Source organism: Bombina bombina, chromosome 3, assembly GCF_027579735.1.
Source record: "Bombina bombina isolate aBomBom1 chromosome 3, aBomBom1.pri, whole genome shotgun sequence".
Lineage (NCBI taxonomy): Eukaryota > Metazoa > Chordata > Amphibia > Anura > Bombinatoridae > Bombina > Bombina bombina.
Genome location: NC_069501.1, coordinates 1,250,751,267 through 1,250,769,525, shown reverse-complemented (window position 1 = coordinate 1,250,769,525; position 18,259 = coordinate 1,250,751,267). Strand labels below are relative to the sequence as shown.

The following is an 18,259-nucleotide window of genomic DNA, read 5'->3' as shown; positions in this document are numbered from 1 at the left end:
TACACTATTACACTAAACAGTACTGTCTGTATTGTGCTCACTCATGTAAAGCACTGTGTACACTATTACACTAAACAGTACTGTCTGTATTGTGCTCACTCATGTAAAGCACTGTGTACACTATTACACTAACAGTACTGTCTGTATTGTGCCCACATATGTAAAGCACTGTGTACTCTATTACACTAATTGTACTGTCTATATTGTGCCCACTCATGTAAAGCATTGTGTACACTATTACACTAACTGTACTGTCTGTATTGTGCCCACTTATGTAAAGCACTGTGTACACTATTACACTAACTGTACTGTCTGTATTGTGCCCACTCATGTAAAGCACTGTGTACACTATTGCACTAACTGTACTGTTTGTATTGTGCCCACTCATGTAAAGCACTGTGTACACTATTACACTAAACAGTACTGTCTGTATTGTGCCCATTTATGTAAAGCACTGTGTACACTTTTACACTAAACAGTACTGTCTGTATTGTGCCCACTCATGTAGAGCACTGTGTACACTATTACACTAACTGTACTGTCTGTATTGTGCCCACTTATGTAAAGCACTGTGTACACTATTACACTAACTGTACTGCCTGTATTGTGCCCACTCATGTAAAGCACTGTGTACACTATTAAACTAACTGTACTGTCTGTATTGTGCCCACTCTTGTAAAGCATTGTGTACACTATTACACTAACTGTACTGTCTGTATTGTGCCCACTTATGTAAAGCACTGTGTACACTATTACACTAACTGTACTGTCTGTATTGTGCTCACTCATGTAAAGCACTGTCTATACTATTACACTAACTGTACTGTCTGTATTGTGCCCACTTATGTAAAGCACTGTGTACACTATTACACTAACTGTACTGTCTGTATTGTGCTCACTCATGTAAAGCACTGTCTATACTATTACACTAACTGTACTGTCTGTATTGTGCTCACTCATGTAAAGCACTGTCTATACTATTACACTAACTGTACTGTCTGTATTGTGCCCACTCATGTAAAGCTCTGTGTATGTACACTGTTAAACTAGCTGCACTCTGTATTGTGGCATGATAGAATGTTACACTGTGCTGTATGTATTGTATGAAGCGTACACTGTCACATCATTGTCCCTGTGCTGTATGTATTGTATAAAGCGTACACTGTCACATCATTGTCCCTGTGCTGTATGTATTGTATAAAGCGTACGCTGTCACATCATTGTCCCTGTGCTGTGTGTATTGTATATAGTGTACACTGTCACATCACTGTCCCTGTACTGTATGTATTGTATAAAGTGTACACTGTCACATCATTGTCCCTGCGCTGTATGTATTGTATAAAGCGTACGCTGTCACATCATTGTCCCTGTGCTGTGTGTATTGTATATAGTGTACACTGTCACATCATTGTCCCTGTGCTGTATGTATTGTATATAGCGTACACTGTCACATCGTTATCCCTCTGCTGTATGTATTGTATAAAGTATACACTGTCACATCATTATCCCTGTGCTGTATGTATTGTATAAAGTGTACACTGTCACATCATTATCCCTGTGCTGTATGTATTGTATAAAGTGTACACTGTCACATCATTGTCCCTGTGCTGTATGTATTGTATAAAGTGTACACTGTCACATCATTGTCCCTGTGCTGTATGTATTGTATAAAGTGTCCACTGTCACATCATTGTCCCTGTGCTGTATGTATTGTATAAAGTGTACACTGTCACATCATTGTCCCTGTGCTGTATGTATTGTATATAGTGTACACTGTCACATCATTGTCCCTGTGCTGTATTTATTGTATAAAGTGTCCACTGTCACATCATTGTCCCTATGCTGTATGTATTATATATAGTGTACACTGACACATCATTGTCCCTGTGCTGTGTGTATTGTATATAGTGTACACTGTCACATCATTGTCGCTGTGCTGTATGTATTGTATAAAGCGTACACTGTCACATCATTCTCCCTGTGCTGTATGTATATTGTATAAAGCGTACACTGTCACGTCATTGTCCCTGTCCTGTATGTATTATATATAGTGTACAGTGTCACATCGTTGTCCCTGTGCTGTATGTATTGTATATAGCGTACACTGTCACATCACATCATTGTCCCTGTGCTGTGCGTATTGTATAAAGTGTACACTGTCACATCATTGTCCCTGTGCTGTGTGTATTGTATATAGTGTACACTGTCACATCATTGTCCCTGTGCTGTATGTATTGTATATAGTGTACAGTGTCACATCATTGTCCCTGTGCTGTATGTATTGTATATAGTGTACAGTGTCACATCATTGTCCCTGTGCTGTATGTATTGTATAAATTGTACACTGTCACATCATTATCCTGTGCTGTATATATTGTATAAAGCGTACACTGTCACATCATTATCCTGTGCTGTATATATTGTATAAAGCGTACACTGTCACATCATTATCCTGTGCTGTATATATTGTATAAAGCGTACACTGTCACATCATTATCCCTGTGCTGTATGTATTGTATAAAGTGTCCACTGTCACATCATTGTCCCTGTGCTGTATGTATTGTATAAAGTGTACACTGTCACATCATTGCCCCTGTTCTGTATGTATTGTATAAAGTGTACACTGTCACATCATTGTCCTGTGCTGTGCCTGTAAGCCACCATATAAACAGCCTGAGATACCCTGTAAGTTTCTGTGCTACATGTTGGTTACAGGATGTAATGCCTGTCAGCGACAACCTGTTGTAATATTTAATGTACCCTCTGTAAGTCATTATTGCAGCTATAGGTATCTGCCCCCTGCACAAAGATCTGTGTCATCCTATTGCGACGTATAGGACTGCAGATGTGGCTAATAATGAGATCAGGCGCAGGTGACACAGTGCTGCAGGTGACACCGTGCTGTGCATCTCCCTGCTGTGCAAGGTGTTTGGCTGCATCCCCTCTCTCTCTCATTAGTGCAGGCACTAGGACCCTGTGACACCCTCACCCCCTGAGCTGTGTATCTCTCCCTCACTGGAGTGCCGTATCTGGCACATTCTCTGGATCTCTCTCCCCTACATCCCCTTGTCTGCAGCGACAGAGATGTGGATCTTTCGTTCTGCTTGCCCCATCGTTCTGGGGAGCAGGTGTGCACGGTGACAAACCCTATCTACTACAGCCTTGGGAGGGGAGGGTAGTGGGGAGGTGGGGAGGGGCAGTATTACAAATAGGATGTGCCTTTTTTTCTCTCTCCTACCCCTGAAAGCCAAACAGGACTGCAGATTAATGTGTGTTTATATATGTAGTTAAACCTGAAAGTGCAGTGTGTGTGCATGCTTTTGTGTGTGCGTGTGTCTATGTGTATGGCAGATACGGAATGTGGAAGCATTGCAGAAGCCAGGAAAGCTGAACAGATATACAGGGATATAACAGCACTGACAGCATGGTCTTGATTTTGCATCACATACTTATTGCAGTTATTCATTTCTTTAGACGGGGGCAGCAGGTATTCCTGAAGGCTGAAGACTCACCGGCAGTATGCTCCGAAACGCTTCAGGTAGGACACACAAAAATAAATTCATCCTAATTCATCTTCTGCATTTTATTGTGTTATATATGACATTCTCATTCCATATTTCTTGCTTATTATTAGTTATGAGGTACTTTATGAATCCTTTTTATGCCAGAGAGTTAAACGTCTCACTGTAAGGGATGATTTGATTTAACCCTTTGACTGTTATAGAGTGCTGTAACACTTTTGCATGGCAAGGTGTTGCAACCCTCTCTGGCAGGCAAAGGGGTAATGCTGTTCTCAGTGGTAGCACCTGTCTCTGGCAGCCAAAGTGTTAATGATGATACCTAACTTTGGTGAAGGTTTGCTGGCTCTTGTTTTCAAATAACTTACTGTGTTAACAACAATAGATAATGTGTTTGGTTATTACAAGGTTAAATGGGTTGATGAGTTTGAAAGTGACGAAGTTGTGTTTTAAGATCATGTTTCAGTATATATATATATATATATGTATACAGTATATAGATGATGAGTATCTGTAAATGCCTCTAGTAGTTCTCTGGTCAAAACTAAATAAGTCATAGTTACCGTCTATCTGGAAGTCAGGATTAATTTGTCTTGTGTCTGTAATATTTACAGAAATATTCTTCCAAATGGTGGTAGAAAGTTGGGTCCTACTACAAAAAGTAATAGCTAAGATGTTATATTATACATTGTGATGGACTACTGAGTATATTGCTTGCTTGGTTTATGGATCTTACAACATATAGCAACAAGATATTCTTACTACAAATACAGCTAGCCAACACCATCCTTCAGATAATAGTAATTGTCTTAGACTTGCTATGCCGTGTAATGTCTAATAAATGGTTCCTTCTACTGAGCATACTGACCAAATAGAGATATAGTTGGGAGGGGATAAGCAGAGATAGTGGGGTACAGCCAGCTTTAGTGATTCTCAAAATAAATGTTCAGACACAAACATAGCAGGAGTCGTGTAACTGATATTAATGGCCCAAAGGAGGATTCTGATGTAGATACAAATACTTCAAAGGAACAAACAACTAAACATCATTATAACAGTCTACGGGAGAGGGGGTGCAGTAAAGGGTCTTAAGCATATAGTAATAAGCTACAGACAGTGCTATATATAGTGATAAGGAAAGCTGATGTTAATCCGCTAGTAATGATTACCTGGGGGTGCTATGCACAGAGCAATAAGCAGCAAGGTGTCCTATACACCCAGCAATGAATAACAGGTGGTCCTAAGTGTATAGTGATAAGAAAAAGTTTGCCTTGGTTTTTATAGTGATAAGCTTTAGGGGTACTAAGTATGTAATCATCATCAATGAGGGGTTCTTAGTCTGTAGTTTTGAGCAACAGGGAGTCCTAAGAATACAGTTATAAGCAACAGGGGGTCATAGGTATGCAGTGATAAGCAACAGGGGGCCTAATTATGCAGTGATAAGCAACAGGGGGTCCTAGGTATGCAGTGATAAGCAACAGGGGGCCTAGGTATGCAATGATAAGCAACAGGGGGCCTAGGTATGCAGTGATAAGCAACAGGGGGTCCTAACTATGCAGTGTTAAGCAACATTGTGTTCTAAATACAAGATACATGAGGTTCTACTGCATATAGTGAATTTGTGTATTTTAAGTGGGCCCAACTATAGGTGGAGATAATCAACAAGATCTTTCTACCATACCTATTGCCTGCAGTAATAACCAACTGAAGAGTCCTATTATCCATAGTCAAAACCATAAGGAGGGTACTATCAACTATAATGATGGCCAATAGGGGATCCCTATTCTCCATAGTGATGACCAGTAGATGCCTATCACCCATAGTGATAATCAACAGGAAATTTTAATTGCCCTAAGTGATGACCAATGTGAGATCCCAATTTACCATAGTGATAATCAACAGGAGATTCTTATTTACCATAGTGATGACTAATGGGAGATCCCTATTTACCATAGTGATGGCCAACAGGAGATGCCTACTGTCCATATATATGATCAATCGGAGATGTCTGTTGTCAATAGTGATGGCTACCAGAAGATGCCTGTTGTCAATTGTTAAGCCGAGGGCAAAATATATCATTCTGTGAATGGACAGGATTCACATATTTGTCCGCATTCCATCGTAGATTGTGGGCCGCATATGTTCCCTATATTTACCGCTTGTGCAATGTGTTAGGGTAGGGTTTGTCAATCACCCTAGGAAAATGAATCTGCGTTGATTTTCATCCTCCAAATCCAAGTTCATAAGAGGGTTTATAAATATCAGTTGGAGGTTTCACCGATCAAGGCATTATCTTAAATCTTACCCTTACTGTGCTCTCTGTATTGTATCAGCCCATGTAAAGCAATGTATACAGTTGTCTTATTTAAAGTACAGTTATTGCATACTCTGTATTCTGCCCACTCATGTAAAGCCCTATTTACACTGTTTGCCAGTAGTGATAGCTAACAGAAGATGCCTATAGCTATTAGTGATGGCTGTCGCCATAGTGATAACTATAGTAGATAACAATGGTCAACAGCAGCTTCCTCATAGTTACTTAACAGCCAGTTTTAATATATGTCTGACAACAGAGTGTTACAGTGAAAGGAACGTTCCTCAGGGAGGTCCATTCATCAACTAGTGTCAGGTGCATTAGTTAAATTAATGCTCTACAGGAAGGTCCTTCCACACCTAGTAATGAGAGTGACTTTATTTCCAGTGTTAACCAGTCAGAGATGTCTGACCATCATATTAACATAAACGTTACCCAACACAGCGCCCCAGGAAGTGTTCTCCATATCTATATACGTATTTGTAATCACACATGTCCAAAGGCTTCTGTATGGATCACACATTTTTCAGCAGTGGCCATCAACAATACTCCCTACCACTGTTTAAGCTCACAAGAATATGCTGAAGATTTGTATCTATTAAATACACAAACCTTTTAATTTAGTGTTAAGAAAAGCCTAAACCTATCCAGTTTTATTCTTATTGGCCATGAGAGAGACCATCCTATATTGCTCCATGCTGTATTATAGTCCTAGCCTGAGATTAATGAGATCTTCTGTTAAGTTGCTATTTACTACATTATAAATGCTTTTTAGTCCTTGGAGATAACCTTCACATAAAGGTACCCCTTACAGTGCCAGAGTGATGCACATAAGCTCTGATTTTGGGGGGTTCCAGGCCTTTATTTGGAGATTTTTACTGTGCTATCTCTCTGTGCAGGTTGTTTTGTCCTCTGGGAAATGTCATTTGCACTCAGGATATCAGGGCTATGTTTATAGACAAGAGTCCCAGGCTGGGGGAATGTGTTTTTTTGTGGACATACAGATTAGCTCCAAACTGCTGGCAGGTTCCTTGTCCTGCAGTGTCCACAATAGGCTCAGGATGCTAATTTTAAAAGCTGAGACTTCCAGTGCAACCTCCAAAGTAAGAGAAGTTTCCAGTCGTAGCAGCTGTCAGTGCTGAGCAGACACGCTCGCTGTCACACAGTTTAACCCCTTCACTACTGGCAGATAATATACTAACCAACAGTGAAGATGGAATCCAGCACACAATAAACCAGGAGATCAATTGAGGGCTACTACCATGCCCCCATAAATGTAATAGAGAAGGCAAAGGAAGATCTCCAATCATGCAAAAAATTCTAGATAATATACTAACTGCAGAAATAGTGTACAGCAAAGACCACGAGGGTGTAATGCAAAACACATCCTCATAGTCACTTATTTAAACATCTGTTTAAGCTCCCTATAAGTATGGAACTGGACAGAGCATCGTTTTAATCATTTATAGCTGTTGGTATATTTTGTTTTTGGAAACCGGAGAATTAAAGTATAACGTTTCAGAGCTTTGAGGCAGCTGCATTGTATGACAGTTACTAATAAGATTTATTTATACATGTAGAATTTGTTGACTCACAAAGATACTTTTTTTGTTGTTGCTAATTAATAATAATCTTGTTTTTAAGGGTCTCGTTGAGCAGAGTTCATTTACAGCTCTCTCCAGTCTCAACAGTTCCTGTGTTGTGTTTTGTGTAGCTGATTCACAAACCTATCTTATCTTTTCTTAGTGAATCAAGGCCGGATAAATTGTAATTTCAAGTACCTAGAATGACTTGAAAAAATATATCCTGGCTCTCTCTGGTACTAGAACTGGAACATTGGAAGCTGATGCGTTTGTGGTTTTTGTATCACAAGTAATAGTGGTGCTTGTTTAACTATTTCAATACCTACATCACATTGTTGTGATTTTATTTGCATAATTCCTGTTTTGCCAAAAATATTTCACCTGCACGCTGTTAGTTCTCTAATTATCTCTATAACTTAATAATAAGTGATTGAAATGTCATTATAATTTACTTGTAAAGCAGTGCCAAATTACAGAGGTGCTGGATACGGGTACATCATGTAAAATATGCTAGACTGGCAGTGAAGATGTTAACGATTTCAGTACTAGTAGACAGCTGCTCCAGAAATATATCCTTCTCCTACACATATTGATGTATCAATTGATGACATCACTTTCATTCTAAAAATTCCATATAAACGGCATTTCCCTGTTAGTTTCAGTTTGGAACGAATTTCCTGTAAACTGAGAATTTCCTGTAAACTGTCATCTGTTTAGATATTAGATATTGCCCAAATTGTATTCTGAAGTTTGCAATTTGTAACTAGTTTTCTTACATATTAATTGGAAAATTGGAAAAAAAACTGATCATGCATCTGAAATGTCATTTTTAGACTGTCCCCAGAAAGGCTGTAGTGCCCGAATAACACTCAAAAAAACAGTAAAAAAATGTACCGTTAGATGTGTTTTTAAAACATTCATTTTCTATGGAGATCTTTTGCAAAGATGAAATTGTATTTGTTTTTATGATATATCAAATATGGCATTGATGGTTATTTAATCAGTTCAAAACTGTTATGTTTAGATCTGTGCAGTTGAACATTTCCTATAGTTTTGCATCATTTTCAGAAATAAAGATTAAATGGATCATACTTTAGTTGCGTATAAGTTAAGACTTTACACCGTAACATATTTCATATATAACAAATATCATTTTTGCAGTACAGTTTTGTTTGTAAAATGCTTTATAGAGAAGTGATCACATGCACCATATAACGTGCGCAGCTCCCCTATCATACACTTGTAAGATTCATGCATGTGCATCAGCTACTTATGCACAAATGGAGCATATCCGTGTATCAGATGCACATGCAGCAAGCAATACTTTCACTCTAGTGCTGTGAATTTACATTTTGAGTTCTATGTCTGTTTAAACCAAGATTATGGCTCAAAATAAAATGACTTTAATTTAACAGTTAAATAGGAATGACTGTTATTTAACTGTATAGACAGGCTTTTTATTTTATTATGAAGTACTGATGCAGGACACAGATTCTTTTGGAGGAACCTACCTTAAAGTTACTGGTGCTGTTGTGTTATGTAAATCAAAAAAATAAAAAACATTTTTTTGAAGGATTTTACAACCGTTGTTAGGGGGTCTTAAGGCAAAGAATCAGACCGATTATGAGATGGAAAAATAAATTAGAAAACTGTAGGAAAATGATTGGAATCGCTTATAGATTAGAAAGCCTTTAAAGGGATAGGAAAGTCAAAACTTGCATGATTCAGATAGATCATACTATTTTAAGACACTTTTTAAATCACTTATATTTTCAAATGTGCTTTGTTCTCTTGTTACCCCTTGTTGAAAAAGAATTCGCACATATCCTACACTAGTGGGAGCTAGCTACTACTAATTGGTGCCTGCACACAGTTGTCTCTTGTAATTGACTAACTATATGTTTAACTAGTTGGCAGTAGTGCAATACTGTTCCTTCAGCAAAGGATAACAAGAGAATGAAGTCAATTTGATAATAGAAATAAATTGGAAAGTTGTTTAAAAGGATATGTTCTATCCAAATCATGAAAGAAAATGTTGGGGGTTCTTGTCCCTTTTAAATTTGAAAACCCTACAAAAATGTTTATGGTCGCATGATCTAGTAAGAAATTGGAATATAATTTCTTATTTTTCAGTTGAAAGAGAACTATTTTTCTCTCCCAGCTTTAGTGAGAGCTCTTCCAATTCTGCCTGTGAGAATTTAGTATCTAATCCTTACAATGGGTTTGCTCTTGCAATTGAAGAATTTCATTTCTCAGATACAAACAGTGCAGCATTACCATGAGCTATATATCTGAGTGTGTTGGGGAAGCCTGAAAGTGACCGACATGCACAGCTGTCACATTCCAAACATCCCTCATGTCTCCGGCACATTTATTTCTAACGTAGCACACGGGTGACAGTGACTGTACAAGACGCAACACGCAGGTAGCACCACTCACTTCCTGAACATTGCACAATCTGTCAGTACACAGGGCTTGTTTAGAGGTAGTTTACAACTGTTTAAAACCTGTATTCAAATATTTATCTAGAAAATAAAATTTCCATAGACTTTAATTGGGATTTATGTAGAAAGAAATGGCTAGTTATGTGTTACCATATACTAATTTGTCCTTGCAGTGACTGGCAGAGGCACAGAGCAGGGCTGGGCAAATCCCAGTAGTCAGAGATTCACCGTCCCCAGAGTGTTGCCCCTTGCTGCAAATTTTTGTATCTACATATCTTTATATACAGACACTGTGTTGGCTTAGTTGGTTCTCAAGGTCAAGCCTTGAATTGATTTGTCGTTATTGCTTTATGTATAAACAATGCATTACACAATGGTACCAAGCCTTGCCGATTTTCCCGGGACAGGCCCATGATGATATACTTAACCTGGTAGCTTGTCCCAGGTAGTAAAACTGTGCCTTAAGGTGTTTTGTGACATGGATACCTGATTTTGTAAATCAAACATGAGGTCTTTGTGGTCTTATATAGTTATTTCGTTGCCTATTGTGACTACTGAGTCTCCTGCCCTCTTCACTCAGCATAATAATAATATTTGATATCTAATTTGGTGATCTGGCATCTGTGAATCCCCTGCAGTTTACAGATTAAACAGAATAATACAATATTTTATATTTTGTGCATATTTGTGATTTGGGAGGAGCAAAGTGGGTGGAACTGCAAAACCATCAGTTGGGTGTGGCTAAAACTTCACCAACCTGCTTACTTAATTGGTTTGCTGCAAAATGTCCCTGGAAGTTCTTTTAAAATAGTGGCAGATATGTCATGTATATTTGCATATTAACTCAAAAGGATGTCCTGCCTGTGGATTTACTAAGGCAGTGAGCTTACAATCTAATTAGCTAGTTTCATTATTCATGCACAGTTTCCTTTCCTGTTCAGTTTGTGAAGCTCACACACGCACTGCAGGGATATTTCCAAGTGTTTGCAGAATAATTTCACAGTTTACTGCTGTCTTTATAGCCCCAGGGAAATACAGGGGGGCTTTATTTTAAGGAAAAATTCCTATTGACATCAACTGACAGTATTTGTTTGCTATCTCTTAGTAGAATTTGATAAACAAGACTCAGAAATTGCTGAAATACTTCAAACATATTTTTCATTCTCCGGATTTGCCCACAAAACAAGAGTTTTAAGGGAAATACAAGCACCTCTCGTTGTTGTGTAAAATATTGACTCTCCTGAAAGGCCAAAAAGCAAATACTACAAATTAAATAGCGATTTTAGTCAATTTGCAGCAGTTTGAATACCTTGGTCACATAATGTGTCTATGGCCTCTTTAGGAGGTGTGGTGCAATGCACAGTCAGAAGCAAGAGAGGTTTAAAGTGACAGTCTTTTTTATATATATATATTTATTTATAAGATCAGCAGCATAACAATGTTTAACATGACAAAAACAAATAATAAGTTACATTAATTTCACATATTCTATTCGACTAACAAAGTAAGTATATACATGATAAATAATAAATACATTTTTCTTTTCAATCTTGACAAAATTTCGACAAACAAACAAAAAAAAAAACAGAAGCTACCCGTTCCATTTGATATATTCTTATGCTGCTGACTATTTTATTAAATTTTACTTAAAACCATATACACAAACAAAACAAACAGAACAAAAAAAAAAACAGAAGCTGCCCGCTCCATTTGATATATTCTTATGCTGCTGACTATTTTATTAAATTTTACTTAAAACCATATACACAAACAAAACAAACAGAACAAACAAACAAACAAACAAACAAAAAACTGAAGCTGCCCGCTCCATTTGATATATTCTTATGCTGCTGACTATTTTATTAAATTTTACTTAAAACCATATACACAAACAAAACAAACAGAACAAACAAACAAACAAAAAACTGAAGCTGCCCGCTCCATTTGATATATTCTTATGCTGCTGACTATTTTATTAAATTTTACTTAAAACCATATACACAAACAAAACAAACAGAACAAACAAAAAAAAAACAGAAGCTGCCCGCTCCATTTGATATATTCTTATGCTGCTGACTATTTTATTAAATTTGACTTAAAACCATATACACAAACAAAACAAACAGAACAAACAAACAAAAAAAAAAAAACACCCCTATCTCCCACCTCCTCTATTACTTATCTTCTTGTCTCTTTAACTGGGAAACTCATTATTTGCAATTGCTGTTTCAAGGTAAATTGTTCCCCTAAATGGAGTAATTAACTGTCTCTGACTTTCTACCGGGAAATCTAGAATTATATTTTTCCATTTTTTAAAAACCCTTATTATAAGTATTTCAGAACTGACAAAAATATCCATCTGTTCTAGTATAATTTGATTTTGTATTTTTTGTTTGAGTTCTCTCACGCTTGGTGCTTGTTTGGACTTCCAATATTTTAGAATCAGTAGTCTGCTTGTTATAAGTATACTATTTAACTGGCGTGCGTTCTTAAAAGGGTATCCCTCCTTAGCAAAAAAGAAGATAACATCATCCGTTAGTTGTATATTTGTCAAATGAATTCTGTTAATCCAAACATTAACCTTATACCAAAATCTTTTAATTTTAATACAATCCCAGAAATAGTGATATAACTCTGCTCTTAAGCTCTTACATTTGGGACAATGTATTCAAAATGTAGACCAGTTGGCCTTTACATCCGCGGGAATATACGTTTTATTAATTAATTTTGTATGTGTTTCTCTCCATGAAGTAGAAATTGTTGCTTCATCTACTGCTTTAAAGCTTTCCTGAATTCTTCCCGGAGAGATTTGCCATTTATTAGCTAAAATGTATAGATTTCTTTCTCCTATCGAAGATATAACTAGTTTGTAAAATAAAGATATTGCATATTTCCCTATATTAAATAATTTTACCGCCGGTTCAATAATAGCCCATGATCCTTCCATCCGTGTATTATCTAATAGCTGTTGCAGATAATGGCGTGCTTGTAAATACGCATAGAATTCAAAATTTAATAGACCAAACTCCTGTTTTAATATATTAAAAGTTTTACAATTTTTCGTATCCTTATCTATCAATTGGTGTACATTTTTAAGCCCTTTTAAAGACCAGTTATTAAAGATTTTAGAGTTTAGAGCAGGGATAAAACAGGGATTGCCTATCAGAGGTAGGTATTGTGAGTATGTAAACTCAACGCCCAGAACATTAACTAGTTTATTCCATGCTACTATCACATTATAGATTATTTTTAGTTGTTTTACTTTCATAGGAGATTTATCAGCAGGGAGATGAAGTAGAGCTATAGGGGCAGCAAAAATATTCCTCTAGTTCTATTGATGTATAATAATTTGCTCTTACTATCCAGTCTAATGCAATTTTACCAATACATATTAGATTATAGATCTCAATGTCTGGCATTGCAAGTCCACCATTTATTCTATCAAGGCATAGTTTCTTAAAAGAAATGGCTTTTCTTTTGCCTACCCATAATAATTGAGTCACCATTTGTTTATATACCCTTAAGTCTTTTTTCTTAATAAAGATTGGTAGATTTTACATGAGATATAGAAGTTTCGGAAATAGTAATATTTTTATTAAGTTGATTTTGCCTGTTAGGGATAGTTTATTTCGCCCATTTTTCCATATCATGTTTAATTTTTAAAAAGACGGGTGGGTAATTAAGATCATACCATTCTTCTACATTTTTAGAGAATTTAATTCCAAGATAGGTAAATGTATCTTTTGTCTCTTTAAATGGGGTAGACTGTAAAGAGTCTTTACTTTTATCTAACCAGAAAATTTCAGTTTTCTGCGCATTTATCTTATATCCTGAAAAACTACTGAAATCTTTTAAAATCTGGAATAAGAATGGGATATTTTTCTTAGTATTGGATAATAGTACAAGAAGATCATCTGCATAGAGAAGTGTTGTTATTTTCTTGCTGCCTAACTTAATCCCGTCTAGTTCTTTTATTAACAGGATCGCCAAAGGTTCAAGTGCTAAGTTAAATAGATATGGGGAAAGTGGGCAGCCTTGTCTAGATCCCCTTTGAAGGGGAAAGGAGTCTGAAAGGATATCATTTACAATAATGCTGGCAGAAGAAGTCTTATATATTTGAAAAATTGAATGTAGGAAGGTTCTTTCGACTCCGAACTCACTTAGCACGGTAAACAGGTGGTCCCAAGTTATGGAGTTGAAGGCCTTCTCTGCATCTATTGATATAATAGCTGTATCTTCATGGATTCTATTCTTGGTCTTTCTAGTGCAATGTTGTTTTTGTGTATTATTAAGTATTAACTGTAGCTTGCGTAAATTGCACGTAGAGTTTCTGCCTGGCATAAATCCTACCTGGTCTTTATGTATAAGTGGACCCATAAGCATTTTCAATCTTGAAGCTATAATATGCATTACTAATTTATAGTCACTATTTAATAGTGAGATTGGCCTATAAGATGCAATATCTTCTGGGTTTTTATTCTTTTTTAACATTAAAATTATTAAAGATGCAGAAAAATATTGTGAACAGGTTACCTTATTTAAGAAATATTGATTGAATAACTCTACCAGTGAATCAGCTATATCATCTCTTAAAATTTTATAAAGTTCAATGGGGATCTGGTCAGGTCCAGCCGCTTTATTCATTGCAGCTTTTCTAATAGCATTTTCCACCTCAATTTTGGATATCGGCGCATTCAATTCATCAAGTTTATCTTTATCTAGTATAGGAGCCTGAATCTTTTCCCAGAATTTTTTTTCAATTTCAACATTTATTTCTGTTGTTGTATATAATTCTTTAAAATAATTATAAATAAAATTATTTATTTCCTTATTATTTGTAAGTCTGCCTTTCACTGTTTTTAGTGCTCATAGATTTTTTATTTTTAGATTTTGTCAGATTAGCTAGATGTTGTCCAGCTTTGCCGCTGTAACGAAAGAAAAAAAAAGCGTGATTTAAGATCATTCTGTGCCACTTTTTGATTCAGAAAAATTTCTCTTGTTTTTTTGGCTTTCTGATAGGCTTCCCACTGTTTTTTTGAAGGATCACTTATATAGAAATTATAAGAATTACGGAGGTAATTAGCTAATTCGATATCTCTAGCAATATATTTGCGTTTTTGCCAGACTAGGTAGGATTTAATTTCCCCCCTTATGACTGCTTTAAAACTTTCCCATAATATTTCTGTACTGATCCCAGGTGTAGAATTAAAATGTACAAATTCTGTCCATTTTCTTTTGAGCCATGTTTTGAATTGTACATTTTCCACCAGGTGTTTGGGGGGAAAAAAATCTATTAAAATTCCTTTCTTGTTGGGTCTTTAATTGAATATTCAAGGTAATAATTGCATGGTCTGAGATTACAATTTCTTGTATATCAGCATAGATGTCATAAGTCATTAATTTTTCATCTATTAAAAAAAAGTCGATACGTGACATCGTTTGATGAGAATATGATGCACAGGAAAATTTCTTTAAGTCAGGGTTTTGTACCCGCCAAATATCTTTTAAATGTAGCAGATTTAAATTAAATTTTTTTTAAATTTTAGTCTGGAGTTTATTATCTTTATTCAGAGCGGGTTTGAGTCTATCAAGAGTGGGTAAATCTGTCAGATTTAAGTCACCTACAACAATCAGGTTACAATTAAGGAAAGGTATCAATTTAGCCTGTAGTGTTTCCCAGAACTTTTTATCATTTTTATTGGGACCATATATGTTGCATAGTATTAGTGGGGTACCTGCTATCGTTACCTGCAAAATTAAATACCTTGCTTCTTTGTCAATTTCAATATCCCTAATTACATAGGAGAGATTTTTACTAAATAAAAATGCCACTCCCTTTTTCCTACCAGTAAAGGGAGTACCTACAACTTCACCAACCCAACCTGTTTTAAAGGACCAGTCAACACAGTAGATTTTCATAATCAACAAATGCAAGATAACAAGACAATGCAATAGCACTTAGTGTGAACTTCAAATGAGTAGTAGATTTTTTTTTCTGACAATTTTAAAAGTTGTGGCTATTTCCACTCCCCCTGTACCATGTGACAGCCATCAGCCATTCACAAATGCATACACGTACCATGTGACAGCCATCAGCCATTCACAAATGCATACACACTTATTCTTGCACATGCTCAGTAGGAGCTGGTGACTCAAAACGTTTAAATATAAAAAAAAAAATTGCACATTTTGTTAATGGAAGTAAATTGGAAAGTTGTTTAAAATGGTATGCTCTATCTGAATAATGACAGTTTAATTTTGATTGAGTGTCCCTTTAAGTTTCTGATTCTTTTAGATGTGTCTCCTGTATACAAGCAATGTCAGTTTTATATCTTTTTAATTGTGCAAGTACTTTTTTCCTTTTCTGAGGGGAAGTGAAGCCCCCCACATTCCAGGAAGCCAAGTTAATCATCTCTTTCAGTTATCTTTAATTTACCAGAGGGGGAGGTAGGAAGAGGAGAAAAAAAAAATAATAATAAAAAAAAAAAACCATGCAAACATACAACAACCACCAAAAACCTTAAATCTGGGTTTTAACTTTTCAACAATTTTACCTAACAATTTTAATAAATCAGAAAGCCCTGCAGGTTTAATACCTCTACTTTCATTATAACCATTTCCACAAATTTTAAAGACATCAACATATTTGTACTAAGAGGTCTAACTCTATTTTAAATTTGTTAACTTTTTTTTTTCTTTTTTTTTTCCCCTTTTTTCTCTTTTTTTAAACAGTAATACCAATTTTTTGGCAAAATCCCTTACTTCCCCGGGGTTATTCATAATCAGCATCTCAGTTTCAGTAATTAATTTGATTTTAGCAGGGTATATGACGGTAGCCTTGAAACCATTGGCAATAAGACTAGTGCAGAGGGGTGTTATTTCTTTACGTTGCAATGAAGTTTCAACTGAAAAGTCTTGGAGTAAACATTTTTTTTATCATGTATTGTAAAAGGAATTTTGTATATCTGCAGGATCTTAAATTTATCCTGAAAATTCAAGAACCTTGCAATCGCCGGTCTACTCTTAGTTGTACCGTCAACTGCATATTTTAGGGGGCCTATGCGATGAGCCCTATCGACTGTCAAAGGAAGCAAGTTAGGATCCATACCTAAGGCCATTGGCAAGGTCTTAGAGATAAACTCAATTAGGTCATGGTGAGCTGCAGATTCAGGAACACCTACTACTCTTATATTATTACATCTATTTCGATCCTCAAACTCATTCAGTCTGAACTGTATATTAGTAATCTGGGTTGTCTGCGCTCTTATAGTGGCTGCCTGTTGTTCATTAGCGACAGTCTACTTTAAAATATTTATTGTAAAAAGATAGATAATCTCTTTATTAGCCATTCCCCAATTTTGCATAACCAACATGGTTACATTAATATTCTTTTTACCTCTGTGATTACCTTGTATATATATGCCTTTGCAGACTGTCCCCTTATTTCAGTTATTTTGGAAGACTTGCATTTTAGCTAATCAGTGCTGACCCATAAATAACTCCATGTGAGTGAGCACAATGTTATCTATATGGCATAGATGAACTAGCACTATCTAACTGTGATGTGGGAAAAACTGTCAAAATGCACTGTGATACGAGGTGGTCTTAAAGGGCTTTTAAATCAGCATATGAGCCTCCCTAGGATTAGCTTTCAACAAAGAATAACAAGAGAACAAAGCAAATTTGATGATAAAAGTAAATTTGAACATTATTTAAAATTGCATGCCCAATCTGAATCATGAGAGTTTAATTTAAGGACTTGACTGTCCCTTTAATGTCCATTTAAATCTAAAAGCAGATAGACTTTGTATTTCTAAGAAGTTTTTTCAAATCATGGTGTAATCACATAGGTCTTTATAGGCATGAGATAATCGAAGTCACATCCCTAATAAAAGTCTATTAATATTTACGCCAACCTTTTCTGATGCTGCGGAGTCCAACAAGACATACCAGGGCCCACTGCCAGGAGGAATTTTGAGGCATAGATTAGGTTATGGGAGAGCCGCTATTAAGATACATAGTTTTGATAGAGGTCATGATTACATTTAGGACAGATAAGCTCAGCTTGCCTCCTCTGCGCTGTCCTACTCTTTAATTCTATTAATATGGTTTATTCAATTACACGCCCATCAGTGGCTGTATCAGCATATCCACGTACCCAGTCTGCACAGTGATAATACAAACAATAATGTTCTATAAATGACATGCATTAGATTGAGTCATAGGGCGATGCTAACATAAACAGCTAAAAGGGACAGTTGTTGTTGTGCCCTGTAATAATACCCCAGTAGCTGTAAATACTTATTTTAATAAACTTTCCAATTTACTTAAAGGGGAAATATACACCAATATTCATATAACTGCATGTAATAGATACTACTATAAAGAAGATTATGCACA

At 36.0% G+C, this 18,259-nt stretch overlaps 1 protein-coding gene across 3 annotated transcripts in view; it reads left to right on the top strand.

Annotated features, from left to right (window-relative positions):
• Window positions 1-3,036: 3,036 nt before the first annotated feature.
• Window positions 3,037-18,259, top strand: part of PDE2A (phosphodiesterase 2A) — a 1,131,360-nt gene continuing 1,116,137 nt past the window's right edge. Inside the window, exons 1-2 of one of the 3 annotated variants that reach the window (XM_053708776.1) lie at window positions 3,037-3,128; window positions 3,475-3,538. In XM_053708776.1, the coding sequence (XP_053564751.1) occupies window positions 3,085-3,128; window positions 3,475-3,538 (108 nt within the window). In that variant the 5' untranslated portion in view covers window positions 3,037-3,084. Of the gene's footprint in view, window positions 3,138-3,298; window positions 3,539-18,259 lie in introns of those variants that run through there. The other 2 variants (XM_053708774.1, XM_053708775.1) reach the window with 2 other exon arrangements.